General features: G+C 38.0%; 1 protein-coding gene across 3 annotated transcripts in view; it reads right to left on the minus strand.

The window, feature by feature from the left end:
* sec31b (SEC31 homolog B, COPII coat complex component) overlaps positions 1-15,896 on the minus strand; it is a 97,672-nt gene that overhangs the window by 80,202 nt on the left and 1,574 nt on the right. For 2 of the 3 annotated variants that reach the window (XM_063070703.1, XM_063070704.1), the window contains exons 2-9: positions 13,330-13,422; positions 11,501-11,624; positions 9,708-9,894; positions 8,016-8,111; positions 3,129-3,269; positions 1,963-2,105; positions 660-759; positions 290-451 (exon numbers count right to left, since the gene is read on the minus strand). In XM_063070703.1, the coding sequence (XP_062926773.1) occupies positions 290-451; positions 660-759; positions 1,963-2,105; positions 3,129-3,269; positions 8,016-8,111; positions 9,708-9,894; positions 11,501-11,624; positions 13,330-13,408 (1,032 nt within the window). In that variant the 5' untranslated portion in view covers positions 13,409-13,422. Of the gene's footprint in view, positions 1-289; positions 452-659; positions 760-1,962; positions 2,106-2,565; positions 2,618-3,128; positions 3,270-8,015; positions 8,112-9,707; positions 9,895-11,500; positions 11,625-13,329; positions 13,423-15,896 lie in introns of those variants that run through there. The other variant, XM_063070705.1, reaches the window with a different exon arrangement.

Genomic DNA, 15,896 nt, shown 5'->3' on the forward strand with positions numbered 1-15,896 from the left:
GAGGATGAGGAACCATGTGGGGAAAGTTGCAGGGTATGGTGAGAAAACAATTTGACACATTTATAGGAAATGCATTAGCAAGGAGCAATTGAGAAAATTGCATCCATGTTCCCTTAAGAAATCACGCATAACCATTATAATAAAAAGGAAAAAAATTAGTTACTTTTGATGAAAGTTAATGCTAGTACAATTCCTAAATACTCCGTGTCCTGCACTTGGTTTCTTAAGCTCTCCAACTACATCCCTTAATGATGTACTACACTATCTGACTACAGAGAAATTCACCTACCTTGTCAACATGGTCTTGATTCTGTGCTTCAAGACTTCCTCCCATTACAGAGTAAATACTGATGTGTCCATCAAAGGAAGCAGCTGACAGAACTGCAGGATTACGAGGACACCACTGGACATCAAAGCACCATTGAGTGCTTGTTGGGAGCTCATAGACTACCTGAAACCAATCCACAGAAACATCAAATCACGTCACCAAAGTTAGCAAAACCATTCATTAATGTATTGATAGTTGAAGCAGAAAGTATAATTTGCTCCCATTAACAGATCAACCACCATGGCTTACATAACAGTTAGTTCTTTATATCATCTAGAAAAAAATTAGCACTTTTGCATTGTTGTACTGACTATAAATGACAGTCACCCACCTCTCCACTGTTAGGATTCCAGCACAAGATCCTATTATCTTTTGCACTGCTAAGGAGCAACTCTGCATCAGCTTGACACCACGATATGGATAGAATACCTCTATGATAAAATGGAAACTATCAGAAAATCATGCAAAAGCTGTACTTAAAAATAAAGAAACATTAGACCACAAGATTCAGTTTAATTTTCCATGATTTCTCATCGAGTTGAATCTAGTTTCAAGCATCAGAGTTACAGTGATAGGGTTGTGGTGAAAGGAGGACAGCTTGAACAAGAAGAGCCTGGAGCATCGTTTCTAAAACGTAGAAGGAACAGGAAAAAAAATACACAGGAAATCTTAAAATAATACCACCAAATTGAAGATTACAGTCATTATCAGGCAGATTACTTCTGACAAAATTTTAAAACGATCAGAACGCACACAGCATTTTCCAGTCCAGTGCCTTATATTCATACTGAATGTTTTGTTTTACACACACTTTACAACGTAATCAGCCATGATGGAATGACAGAGCAGACTCAATGGGCTGAATGGCCTAATTCTGCTCCTATGCCTTATGGTCTTATAATTAGCTCCAGGCTTAGCAACTCTCTAGCTGGCAAATTGGTCTTGTAACCAAGCATATATCCCAATCAAATCAGTCAAAAATGTTACTTTTTTGTCAATACGGTGGCTTCCAGCTAACAGAGTACCGTTTTCAAATTTTGCAACACAATTATTAGACCCAAGGTGCTAAAACAGCTCAGTTCCTGCTTTACAGGAATCTTGTTAATTTCAGATGTTTAATACATTCTATAACACTTTACGGTATCTAGTTTTACTTTCATGGTAAAAATGAAGGTAAGCACCAGAGATAATTATATAGGTAGCACAAGGAAGGGGAACTTTTAAGTAGAATAAGAGGGTTTGATAGATCATATACATGATTAGGGAGAGAATGACTGTGATTCAAAAGCTGAGGAAAAGTGAAATATATATAGGCAGAATGAGGAAACAGAACAGCTACAAAAAACAGAAAGGAAATTTTAATTATTAGTAAATAACTGTGTACGTAAATTTCTAGAGGGGGAAAAGTCAAATTTAAAGATTGCAAGCAACTTACCACTGAAAATATGGATTACAATTCTCCAAGACCCATCCATAAACTTTTGATTTGTTTGTAATCATACTGATAATTTGCCACTGCCACATTTCCAATGGTACGTAACAAATTTCCTATCTCCTTATCCACCACACCCTTTTGTTGCCTAAAGGCAGCAGATATGCAATTGCAACACTGTCCCCAATCAATATTTCAGTACCTGGTGTGATTCTCTAGAACTTTGAGAGGGGAAGTTGCAAACCGCAAGTCCCATATTTGTAGCACAGGCATACGATCATCTTCAGATGCAAGAACTAGTTGAGTGGCAACTTCAGGGTTCCAAGCCATTCCAGAACATCGCATCTATGAAAGACAAGTGAAACCATGTTGGTTACTTTACCTAGGCAAATTTCAGTGATCATTTGATAAAAGATCTGAGATAATCTGATTTCACAAAATTAATCTTAGCTAGAATAACACAAATTATGTTCAGAAAAATCTTTTCATTGCCTCAGTTAGCTCACAGGAAAACCAAATGATTAGAATCCCAACAGTATTTTTTTCTGGCATTTGTGTGTTCAATCAGTCTTAAATTGAAAACACATATGGCTATAGCTTGCACCAACGAGGAGCTGGGGTAATATTAATGAAATCTATTTCCATACTAGTGATGCAAGACAGACATTCTCCTAAGGCTCATTAGAACCAGTGAGTGAACTAAGAACTAACCTATTGTTTTTGAAAACAGACGCAGTTTTTACAATTGATGAACTTTTAAATGTTAGTTGGGTCATGCCTGATCTGACCCACCTTCCACACTTACTCTCCATAGCAGCACAGCTCCCCACAAGGCCTTGGTTCCATGTCTCCCCCAACTAGAGTGAGAAATACATGGCATCAAGGATTCTGGATAATATATTATGAGACCGCATCCCCAGCATTAACCTGATGATCTTTGACAGCCTGTGCTATCAGTTCTCTGTTTCTAAATGTCTGATCATCAGAAACATTTAAAATCAGTTGGCATTAACTTAATTATAAATGTACATATATTGAAATTTTAAAACCCCCTGTGGCAAATTTAATAAAGCTCAGCAACCCCATTCAAACTAAAATAGCCCATTATGTGGCACTATGGCTGGCATAAAGCAGAATAGCTGCATATGGTTTATTTCCCCCTACCCCGGCTCAGCTCAGAATATTCCAGAACACCCCGGGTTTTGATGCCTCACAAAAATACTGCTAGCAGGCAGCTTCCTACAGAGTCATTAATTTCAAATTAATTTCTCTATGATTAGGCACTAAATACAATCTTACTTTCACCCACCAGACACAAAAGCCCTTAGCAACGAAAGATACCTTTGGGATTTCAACCAATTTACTCACCCTATTGCTGTGATCACTAACTTTGATGATAGGTTCATTCTTTCTCAGATCCCACACCACAGCTCTGCCACTTGGATGAGCAGAAGCCAAGATATGCTGCACTTGTCGATTCCAGGCCACACAACTGACGTCTTCAGAAGGCTGCATGAATTCAAAAGGTCCAATTGAAAAAGAAACAAAACCTTCAGTGCAAATTGTCTATAATGTCAAGATACAACACGCGATTTCCCCAACTGTGCCACAGACCTCAAACAGCCTGAATCAAAAGTTCACCAAGCACCAACAAATCCACAGAATCAAATGAGAGAAATACAAAATAAATTACAGCTTCCACTTAAATAACATATTTAACAATAGAAATTCCCCACAGCATTTCACAAATAGTAGACAGACACCAAGGGTTACAGGGATGCAGGGATGTCTAAAAGCTTATATTAAGTTATATTCAACAGTGATAAAGCTCATGAACACAGGATTTAGGGCATTGCAAGGATAATTGAATTCAAGGATTAAAAACAGAAAATGCCAAAAATACCCAACTGGTGGGGCAGGATCTTTGCAAAAAATAGCAATACTATTGCTGCTTTGGCCAAAGATTGATGACCTTTTATCAGAAGGTTCCAGCATTTTCTATTTTTATCTATAAACAAGCCCTGGACAAGACAGTAACTTCAAAATTTAAAAGTTTTGCATCTTTAGCCTTAGTCTGGCTTTATTCGGTAAGAGGTAGGAAGAACTTCAAGTGCAACAAAAGCTTAAATGCAGAAGAAAAAATAAAAGAACCGACCAAACATGGCACAGACTTTCAATGAAGATTTAACATGGACATCTAGCTTAGACTCACTTCACACTGAAAAATACAATGGTAGCAAGCTTATCCATCTCAATCATGGGAGAATAAGATCAAAGAGAAACACAACTCAGTTTGAAGGATCGGCAAAACACGAAATCAAAAAAGAATTTAGCTTCATTTACATCTTCAATAGTCAAATAAAGAGCATCAAAGAGCAAATGATCGATGGAACAAACCTGCCTTCAATCTTAGTTATGCACAGCTTAAACTGAAAACTTCCCAGTTAACTGGGATATACTTATCAAAAATGAAACACAAGAGGCAGAAACTTTAGCAACACACACAAAATGCTGGAGGAACTCAACAGGCCAGGCAGCATCTATGGAAAAAAGTACAGTCAACGTTTCAGGCCGAAACCCTTTTGCAGGACTAGAGAAAAAAAAATTGAGGAGTAGATTTGAAAGGTGGGGGGGAGAGAAATGCCAGGCGATAGGTGAAATTCGGTGGGGGAGGGATGAAGCAAAAGGCTAGGAAGTTGATTATGAGACAACTTCTTGGTGAAGGTGACAGAAATTTTGCTTCCCCTCGCATTGTGCATTTACCGATTGGCGTTACATACAGCTATGTGGTTAAATTACTGAACTATGAAATGGCTTGGCAAACCACCCAATTCAACGGCAAATTTGGGACAGATTGAAATAAATAAATGTCAGTCTTGCCAACAACATTTACATCCTGTGACAAATAAACTCAAAAGTTGATTCTTTGTTCACATCACAATTCAATCTGACAATCACATCACCTCACATCCATAACTTGAAAAAATGGCAGGTGGTCATTCAATGGCAACTTTCATAAGGAAAAGATGGAAGGAACAACAGAAAAAAGTAATAATTGGTTCACATTATTTTACACAGACAAGAGAGGATCAGTGTGCCCAACGATACCCCTGCCCCCACTTTGTGCTTTATCATTTTATGATTTACTGAAAATGTAATAATCCACTTCCATCTTCTCTAATCTCTTTTTCCTACAAATTAATTTTTGGTACAGATTACTATATATTTTTGTTTAAAAATGCTGCACTTTATGCTCATCAAGATGTAACTTGTCAAAGTTGGTGATCAGAATGCTTTCATACTTTCTGCCCTGGACATCATCAAGAAACAGAAGCCAGTGTTACCAAATGCCAAACAGTTCAAATCTAAACTCAGGAGGTAAGATTTCTAGTCTCATTAACAGTGATAACCAGTGGGCAGAAATCCAGAACAAAATTTAGCCAAGTTTGTGTCTTAATTAATCTGGATTTGCACTTAAAATACAATTATCTAATTTCTCATTAAAAAAAACTCCTAGTCAAAAAACAATTAAAATAAAAATAAAACAGACAGCCTTCCAAATACAAACTGTTGAGTATCAAATATGAAGGCATACAGAAGAGTCTATCTGTCCTCAACAAATATTGACACTATTTCCATTAAAATTTAATTCCATTAGAAAAAAAGTCTGAATGGATTGAAGTGTATTCCTGCCAGGAAAGTTGTATACAGGCAGTCAACAGATTATACGAGGGCTCCATCCCTGAGAACTGTCAGCAAGTTCGAAATGTCCATTTTCTCTAACAACCCATACCATATCCTTCTACATTCTATAGTGCCAGAATTACTATAATTCCTTCATTTCAGTTGGTAATCACCCAAACAGTACCCATCATTAAACTAATTCAATATACTGTATATAGTCATGATTGAATACCATGAAACATTATTACCTTCAAAAATCCTTTACAAATGTATGGGAGAATTTGTGTAAAGTTGCATTTTCATGAGTCAGGTCTCTCGAGCCCCTGCACATTATCCCATAATGCCAATGTGAATTTGGTTGTATGTACATAAACAAATTTTAGATTAGACATCCTACGTTTTGGTTTCACCAACCTCGGACTCTTAGGGACATTTTCGCTGAAGTTAATCTATCAGTTAGATTTTGAAGATTACTTTTATCTGCATCTGATTCTGTTTTCTTGCTCATATGGGTGTATTCTATCAACAATCACCTTCTTCACGGAAATGGTGTCTTTTGAACTATAATGTAACACATCTACCTTTATACACCCAAGTCCTGTGTACTTCTTTCAATACCATTTGTATCTGGCTCTGCTAATTTTAATGTGATTTTTATCATCTTATACCATAAATTTCGACTAATAATTTGAGACTGCATTATACCCAATATATCCCATATGTACAACAGCAATGAATTAAAATTTTAACTTCTGGTACCAACAAGGAGCAACTTTGCTCCAACTTGCACAAAATATATACATTAAATAACATGAATAAAATTAATTAAGAAACAACCAATTTCCCCTGGGATTAATAAAGTATGACTATGACTAATACTCTTATAAATGGTTTCAAAAATTATGTGAACTTCTGTGCAAATCTAGTTGATATCTAACTGAAAACAGAATCCAGAGATGAACAATGGCTGAAATGAGAGAAACCCTAATGAAAGATGAGCAGAGATATGCAAACAGAACTAGTACTCACAAAATAGCATCACAGATACCAGAAAACATTCAGATTGGAAATGAGTCCATGTGAACTAAAGGGCAATGAGATAGGAACAAAAACTTGAGCAACCAGAGATAGAAGAAAATGTTAAAGGGAAGAGACGTAATGGAGATTACAGTGGAGCTACACATATTGAATACAGTGCGAAGTTTAATGTGAAGTAGTTAATAGATTTGTATGGTTGTCAACATAAACGTTCCTTCTATGGCCATAAACCAACGAACGTTTATAAATCCAATAATGACAAGAAGAATTCATGGACATATATAAGTCAGAAAATTAATGAACGGTAGGGAGGTGAGGCAAGGTAGCTATACAAATCAGTCATGATTAAATGATGAAGTCGACTCAACAGGCCAAATGGCCTAATTCTGCTCCTATGTCTTAAGGTTGCACATTCAAAAAGGTATGAACCTCCTCTCACCAGGACTGTCAGAAGCACAAAGTAAACTTTGTATCTGCTAATTCATGTTATGCCACTAAATCAAACTACCCAGTCCTACAGTTCACCAGAACCAAGCAGCAAAAGGCACATGCACTCAGGGTAATAAACACATCTCAGGGTGACCCACCACAAACAAGAGAAAATCTGCAGATGCTGGAAATCCAAGCACCACACACAAAATGCTGGAGGAACTCAGCAGGCCAGGTAGCATCGACAGAGAAGAGTATAGTCAACGTTTTGGGAAGAGACCCTTCATCAGGATTACACAATTGATGAAGGGTCTCAGCCTGAAACTCCAACCGTACTTTTTTTCCATAGATGCTGCCTGGCCTGCTGAGTTCCTCCAGCATTTTGTGTGTGTTGTCAGCGTGACCCACATTCATTCGATGTTGAGAAGAGAGCAAATTCACAAGACCTTTATGCAGAGGGAGCTACACACCCATTACGACCAACAGGAAAGAAACATAGATGATACTGTATTTAAAGCCACATTACATTGTAAAAAAAAAGCTGCAGAATAAAGCAAGAGGGCAGAAAAGAGAATAGGCAAAGCACATAAAAAGGAGAGATTCTGCAGAGTTAATTATGCAGATCCTTATATTACAAACAGAATTCTCAATTCAAACCTTACCTCTCTTTGCTGCATATGGTTAGATAGGAAAAAAGAGAGCAAAAGAGTTGTGTTATTTTCATTGCAAAAGAAGATTAAGTAAATATTTTTATGTGGTGTCCAAATATACAGAGCTTGGAAAAATACTGCAGTTTCTATTTATTGAGCTTTAAGTACTGATATCAAGGACAATTTAAACATATTTCAATATATATAAAAATTCATTCACAATATTAAAAGTAGGGTATCAGTTAAGATTGCTATTCTAATTGTGTTGTTTATATACTCAAAAAAGGAGGCTAAAGTATCATGAGTAATGATCAGGAGTTGGCACTTGAACAAATCAACACCCCACTGCCTCCCTCCTGTGAACCAGGGAATTTCTGTCCAGCAATTATCTGTACAATCAACAGAGATTCGATACGATGTGCAGTATACATCAATGTCGATAATTGCAACATACCTGTGATTTTGCTCCTGGTGTCATTGGTGTACTGAAGTTATTTAAATCCCAAATATATATCTCAGAATCATTAGCTCCAGAAGCAATCAGGTTGCTCTAAGAAAAACAAAACAATAATTCAAAGGTCAAACCCAACATTTCATAATACAGCAACAAGGTTAAAACATGCTGTAACCACCCCCACCCCCGGTGTCGGGTCTGATATTTAATTATACCAGGAATTGATTTTTAGCCATCCATATACCTTAACGTCCTACAGAACAAATATCTATTAACTTAAATTATTTTTCCCTCCCTGTTGTTGACTCCCTCACTACAGGAAATGGCTTCTCTCTAATTAACCTATCAAATCCTGTAATCATCTTAAACAGTACAAAGTGATATAACTTGGGCTATACACAACCTATCCTTTCAAATTAAGCCCTTCGAATGTCAGTACATTCTGTCTACCATCCAGAGTGACTGAAATATCAAAATCTAAATAGACATAGGGAACATTTCTGAGCATCTTTATTGGCCGTATCTTTGTTACACATTTTCCCCCCCTCATGAACTTCTTTGATAAATTCAAATTGCATTATCCATGTCACTGCTAAAAGTCATGTCATGTTGCAGAAATATCAATTAACCTGACCAGCATTGCAGTTAACTTGGATAAGTACGGTGCAGTGTTTCCCTGCCTCCCAAAACCATGCTGCTGTTTATTATTAGATTACAAGTTTCCTTTAGACAATTGAACCTCTTCAAAATCATATCTCAACTCTTTGCCATGTTTGTATAGCAGAATAAACAATTCATTCAAAAATCCCAGAGTTAGACGGAGGATATTTGGGATTGTGTCAAAAAATATAATGCCAGATCATTCTGTACAAGTTAAAACTGCTTGAACAGACTTCTATCTAAAGATACCATCAGCATAATTTAAGTGATATCACAATTCCCACAAACTGCATTGAGCACTAATGAATAAAGAATCAATAATTTTTACTATTCTTGACAATATGCCTTGAATTATTATCCACCAAGTCATACTGAATACAGGAGGAGGAATGCTGGAGGAATCTACCAACTTTTGGAAGTATGTATTTTGTACCCCTCCCCCACCCCTTCAAGTTGTTATTACCCTCCTAACAGAAAAACTAGGCAGCCCAATTGAAAACTGAAGACCCTTGCAAGTCTTTGGATAATATAGATGGAATTTTTGTACAGCAAATTTGTGTTAGGCACGTGGCCAAGTGGTTAAGGCGTTCGTCTAGTGATCCGAAGGTCGCTAGTTCAAGCCTCAGCTGTGGCAGCGTGATTGTGTCCTTGAGCAAGGCGCTTAACCACACACTGCTCTAGTGATTAGTGATTGCTGTAGTGTCTGTGTGAGGAGTGGCGCCCCACACAGACTTCCAATCTGCACCTTGTAAGGTATGAAAATGCCTGACGCAGGCCTCTCATAGTCTAAGTCGATGTTCCCTCCCCTTTTGTTACAGCGTACTTCTGTAATCAATTCATGATTTTTTTTAAAATGCACAATAGATGCCAGGGAGTAGTAGCCTACAAACATATTAATTACTTTGCAAAAAAAATGACAAAATAAAAGTTTCCTGCTATTTTGTAAAATGATAAACAGAGCGGCAAGTAATACTATATATTACTCAGTAGTGAAGGTGCTTTTAAATATAAGCAATACCACAGTTTCAATACCTGAAAGGGGTTAAAATCCAACCCTCGGACAGGGCCCCCATGTTTCGAACTCTGGCCAATGATGGGATCGTTTCCAGCTGTAAGAATCTGTTCTGCGCTATAAAGGGTGATGGTCCCAGTGTCCCCTCCAGCTGCTATGACTCCGTCAGAACTTATACCATGGTTGCTCCAAATAAGTTTGTGAAATCTGTAACATTTACCACATACAATTTCTTTGTACATCCCAAGAAAACTTTTGAACCACATTAATCCTCATACAAGTCATCTCGCCACTTTTGTTCTGCTGAAGTTATACAGAATAATGCTAGCGATTCTATTATTTCCTCAAAATTATGCTACATAACAAGAGTTCCTTGAACAATTAATCTGCTGGAGAAACTCGATGGGCTGAGCAACATTTGCTGAAGAGTACACGGGGAGAAACTGTCAATGTTATGGATCAGAACCCTGTATGTGTGGAGATGAGAGATGGTCAGTATAAAAAAGGGAGGGGAGGTGGTGAAAAGAAGCCAATGAAACAACAGGGAAGGGGAAGGAGGGAGGAAGAGATGGTGGGAGCTGGGGGGGGGCATGGAGAGTGGTGATGATAAGGGAGAAGGAGAGGAGGAGAGAGGGAGGGTGGGAAAAGGGGGAAAGCACACCAGAGAGATTGGTTACCTAAAACTGGGAAACTCAATGCTCATGCTATTGGGTTGTAGACACTATAGGGGAATATAAGTTGTTCATCTAGTTTGTGTTGGGTCTCACTCAGTGGAGAAGGCCGAGCATGGACAGTGCAGCATGGAAATGAAAACAGGAATTGAAATGGCCTTCAAATGAGAGCTCAAGATGAATGCAGCTGCTCTGCAAGTTGGTTTCCAGTCTGTGCTTGGTGTCGCTGATAGAGGCGACCACACTGGGAGACTATCCGCAGTGAATGAAGTTGAAAGAGGTATATGGGAATCTTTGTCTCACCTGGAAGGGCAGTTTAACATCCCCAGATGAAAGAGAGGAGGGAGGTATAAGAATAAGCATTACAACTCTTGGAATTATACAGGAATATGCCAGGGATAAGGGAGGGATAAGTGGACTACGGAGTGGTGTAGGGTGCAGTCCTACAGAAAGCAGAAAGAGGTGGGGAAGGGATGAGGCTGGTAGTGGGATAACAATGCAGTTGTGGAAATGACTGAGGATGGATGAGCTGGACACAATGGCTAATGGGAGTGAGAGGTGAGGAGAAGTGGAACTCTATCTCTGTTCCAATTGGAGGGAGGTGGGGCGAGAACAAAAGTCCAAGAAACAGAGGCAATCAGAAAGGGCTTCATGAATCACAGCAAACAGGAACCTCCATTTCCTGAAAAAGGTCAGTATTTCAGACATTCTGTAATGGAAGGCCTCATCTTGAGAGCAGATGCAGCAGACATAGAGAAACTGGGAGACAGGAATGGCAGCCTTACAAGATATAGTCAAGGTAGCTGTGGGAGTCAATGGGTACTTTGTCCTCTAAGATGGAGTCTAAGAGAGTGGTTCTGGAAATGGTCCACATGAATTTGAGCGTGGGGTGGAAGTTAGAGGCAAAGGTGATAAAATAGATGAGTTCAGCACAGGTGCGAGAAGCAGTACCAAAGGAGTCAGCGACGTAAAAGAAGGTATGGATCAGAGACTGTTCCAAGTAGGCAACAAGTCCCTCTATAAGAATTTAGCCCAATAGTCAAACAGCTAGGTTCTGCTACGAACAAGTGCCATTTGCCCAGGAATTCTCTTTAGTAATTTATGGATTATTACCACGTTGGGTATGTACACCACATATTTACCTGGTGGTCGCAGGTAGACAGCCCCGCAACTTTACATCCAGTGATGGATCTGAAAAATCCAGCTCATAGATCTCTAATGCTGCATTTGTACTGAAGGTAGCATCCAACTGTTGTGCTGAGGTACCTATAGTTTAAAGGATAATAGTATAACTTACTCTACAATAATAATTGATAATTTTAAGTAATTTAAAAGTGATGTTAATGAACTATTCAAAAGTTACCCATAAGTCCATGACCATTGTTTGAACAATTTGAAAAGCAGATAGGATTTGGAAATGTAACATATACGGTGAAGAAAACAGTAAAGATAAAAAAACCTCCACTTTTATAGCTCTTTTCACAACATCAGAATGTGCCAAAGCACCTTGTCGTAAATTCAGTGCGCTGAAGTCACTTATGATATGGACAAGGACCATGAACTAAGGAATCACGTTTTCTGATTGCCTTTATATCCACATTCCTATGTTGTGTTGAATATATACAGATGTGCTATTAAATATTGTGTTAAGTGCCCAAAGCTACAATCATCAGTCTTGAGCTGTATGCCCTGTGTAACAAGAGATGGGGGCCAAGAAAATTATGTTAATGATGTTGGCTGAAAGCATGAAAATGTGTTGCTGAATGGGGGATTAGTTAAGTAACACAGTCACTATTATACATGTTGATAATCATGTTGCTGAAATGAGCAATATTGAATCCAACTGTAATATCCTGAACAGTCAACCCTGATAATATCTGGAGTACATTATCAGGGTTAACTGTTCAGAATACTACAGTTGGAGTGTTATATTGTGAAAGCTGCCACTTTTCATCTGAGATGTCAATTTCAGTAACTCTGTGGGGCGTATCGGGTTGTTTTATATGTTAAAAATTTTATGCAAATACAGTTGGTTATTGTTGAAATATTAAACCAAGACTTCTCAAGTGCAGAACACCATTACACTACTCAAAGAGACGACTGCCTTCCTGGTCCCTTCACTAATATTTATCCTTCCACCATTACCACTACAAGTTTACACACGGTTGTTATTGGGCTAGACCTCTGCATAGAAATCACTTGACAATGTACTTAATTAACTATAAGGTACTTAGGAAGTAGCGCTCAAGAAAGCCGCTATTTAAATTCACACTTGCTCTTTTTATACTTTAGTAATACTTTACTGACATTCAAATCTATCTAATATGTCCTGATCTTGCTTACTTCAACAAGGAGTTCTGCTGTATGACAATAAAAAGCTGTAGACTCTTATAACACGCCTTTGGACACAGACCCACAGTAAAACCATATTTGGTCAGGTACAAACAAGAAAAAATCTGCAGATGCTGGATCTGCAGGTAATCCACTGAAGTACAAAGAGTAGTTCAATAAATGCTATGGTCTGCCAGTGCTGTCAGAGGACAATGCACACTGCTTCATGCACTAATGTTCAATCAAGTCATTCAAGATTGTATAATGTGCAAATTCCTTTCACACAATTTAAAAAACTGCTAAGAGAATTAAAATGTCAAACTTATGCAGCAGTAGTGTTTGCCGGATATTGATTTTCAGGCACTTTTAGAGATGCAGAACATACTGTATCTTGACCTAGTTAATATTAACTAACACCAAATGACTATAATAACTAAAATCCAGTAACAACGCTTGAAAGACACATTTAGAAGTTACGATCACATATATTTACAAAAAAGATATTTTGTTAACAACTATACCAAAAGAAAAATATAAGCAAAATTGCTTATAAGAATACCACCAATTCCAAAATGGAAGCAATTTTTAAAAAACTTTACATTGTAAGATACTTGTGATTTGAAGCATTTTCTGCATTTACCTGTGGCCAAATAAAGGGGATGATGTGAAGCAGGACTCCAGGACTGAACAGCTGTCCTCTCAATCTCTTTCAGCTTCATTTTATCTTATTAGCCTGAAACAAAAAAAGTGATCATGACAAACTGCCCAATATTAGAAAGTAAACAATGTTCTCGTCAAGGTCACCTACCATCATTCACAGAACAGACAACAGTACAGCACAGGAGCAGGCTATTCGGCCCACAAAGTTGTGCCACACCAGGTAAAAAGCAAATCAAAAACACCCAAACACTAATCCCTCCTCCTCACCCCTTGACCATATCCCTCCATCATCCTTACATCCATTTGCCTAGATGACGAGGACTAGATTTTCTATTAATCTTCTATTGTTATTATGCCCAGATATTAATTTTGAAGAATGAATTCCTTGAGATGGAACCAGCCAGCTTCTTAGCAGCTGCCAACTCACTGTGCTAAAAGGAGGCAAGAGTTCACAGTATCAAGTGTGCAAAGATAAACCTGTATGTATATATATGCAAAGCTATATTTTATATATACACACACATCCAAAACTTTTGCACAGTACTGTATACACACACACATACAATACTGTGCAAAAGTCTTCAGCACATGTAAAAATAATCAGTGAAGAGAAGATGCTTTCAAAAATAATGAAGTTTCTAAATATCAAAAAAAATCACTAGAAAAGCCCAAAACAGTAAAAAGCTAAATCAAATCAATATTTGGTATGACCACCTTTTGCCTTTAAAACTGCATCAAATCTCTTCGATACACTGCCATGCAATTTTATAAGAAAATTGGCTAGTAGGTTTTTCCAAGCATCTTGGAGAACTTGTCACAGTTCCTTTGCAGACTTTGGTTGTCTCACTTGCTTCTGTCTCTCCAGATAATCCTAGACAGCCTCGATGGTGTTAAGATCAGGGCACTGTGGAGATCATACAAAATTCTTTGTTCTTTTTTTCACTGAACAGAACTCTTTATGATCTTGACCAGGTGTTTGGGGTCATTGTCCTGCTGTAGAGTGAAGTTGGGATTGATCAGATGCCTCCCTAACAGGTATTGCGCAATGAATGAGAATCTGCCTGTAATTCTCAGCATTGTGGATTCCGTTAATTCTGACCAGATCACTAACTCCATTTGCAAAAATGCAGCCCCAGAACTGCAGAGAACTTCCAGCATGCTTCATCGTTGGCTACAGACATTCATCTAGCTCTTTTACAAACAAACTGCCTCCTGTTTGAGCCAACAATTTCAAATTTTGACTCTTCACTCTAGAGCACTTGCTGCCATTGTTCAGCACCCCAGTCCTTGTGTTTTTGTGCATAGGTGAGTCTCTTGGCATTGTTTCCACTTTGGAGGGATGGCTTTTTGGCAACAATTCTTCTATGAAGACCACTTCTGACAAGACTTCTCTGGACTTTAGAGGGGTGTACTTGGTTTCCAATGGTTTCTGTGAGTTCAGAGCTGATAGCAGTGGTGGACTTCTTATGATTTAGAAGGAACATCAGTTTGATGTCTTTCGTCTGCTGCACTCAGTTTCTGCGGCCGAATACTGTGTTTCTGGTCTTCAACCTTGCCTGTTTCTTTGTGTTTCTTCAGAAGAGTTTGGACAGCACACCTTGAAACCTCCTGCCTGCTTTGAAATGTGTACTTGGAAGACACATTGCTGATTCAGGGTGACCTCCTTGTGTCTTGTTGTTATGCTCACTTTTACCATGGTATGGAATTGATGATTCAAAGGCTAGACTGTCACAGGTGCCACACCCTCACCTTTTAGTTTGGCTGTCTTCGCCCAGCTTGATTCCTTCTACAACCATTTCTGTTTCAGTTAATCAGTTTAGTTCATTCAACTCATTATGTCATTGATTATTAGCATCCTGTTTGTCATCTTTGTTTGATCATGTGCTGGGCTATATACCCAAAAAGTAATCAAGTTTTTATTTGAAAAGTGGTCTATTACTTACATGTTACTTTCTTTAACAAAATACAAAAAAATTCTCTAACATTTACATTTTTGAAAATTAATGCTTGCAAAGCTAAAATTTGCACTAATGCAGGAGGCAAAAATACACATCTAAAACAACATTTACATTAAAAATCTAGGGTGCCTAACACCGCAAAATACTGTAAATATACACAAATACATACTGTATATACATATATAGACACATTAAAACCAGTGTTAACTGCCATCATGCTGTAAATCTGAAATTTAAAAAAGATGCTAGAAATATTCAATAGATCAGGCAGCAGCTAAGTTACAGATTAGTGATTTTTCATTAAAACAAAGAAAAGTTAGAAGTTAAACATGTTTTAAGATGAAGAGATCAAAGAAAGGGAGGCAAAAACAGAGGGGATATGTTGTTAAGGTGAAGCCAAAAGCCTTAAGGATACAGCTACTGGTGGTGCTGCCAACTGACAGATAGTGGTGAAGGCTGTGGTGAAGGCTTATTAATTTACTGCTGATTGATCAGGAAGAGAATGAAACAGAATGAAGGGTTACTGAGGAAGGAAACAAAGTTTAATGCTTCATCAGTGAGACACAAAACACTACTGTTGTAAATCTGA

Source organism: Mobula hypostoma, chromosome 18 (genome assembly GCF_963921235.1).
Source record: "Mobula hypostoma chromosome 18, sMobHyp1.1, whole genome shotgun sequence".
NCBI lineage: Eukaryota > Metazoa > Chordata > Chondrichthyes > Myliobatiformes > Myliobatidae > Mobula > Mobula hypostoma.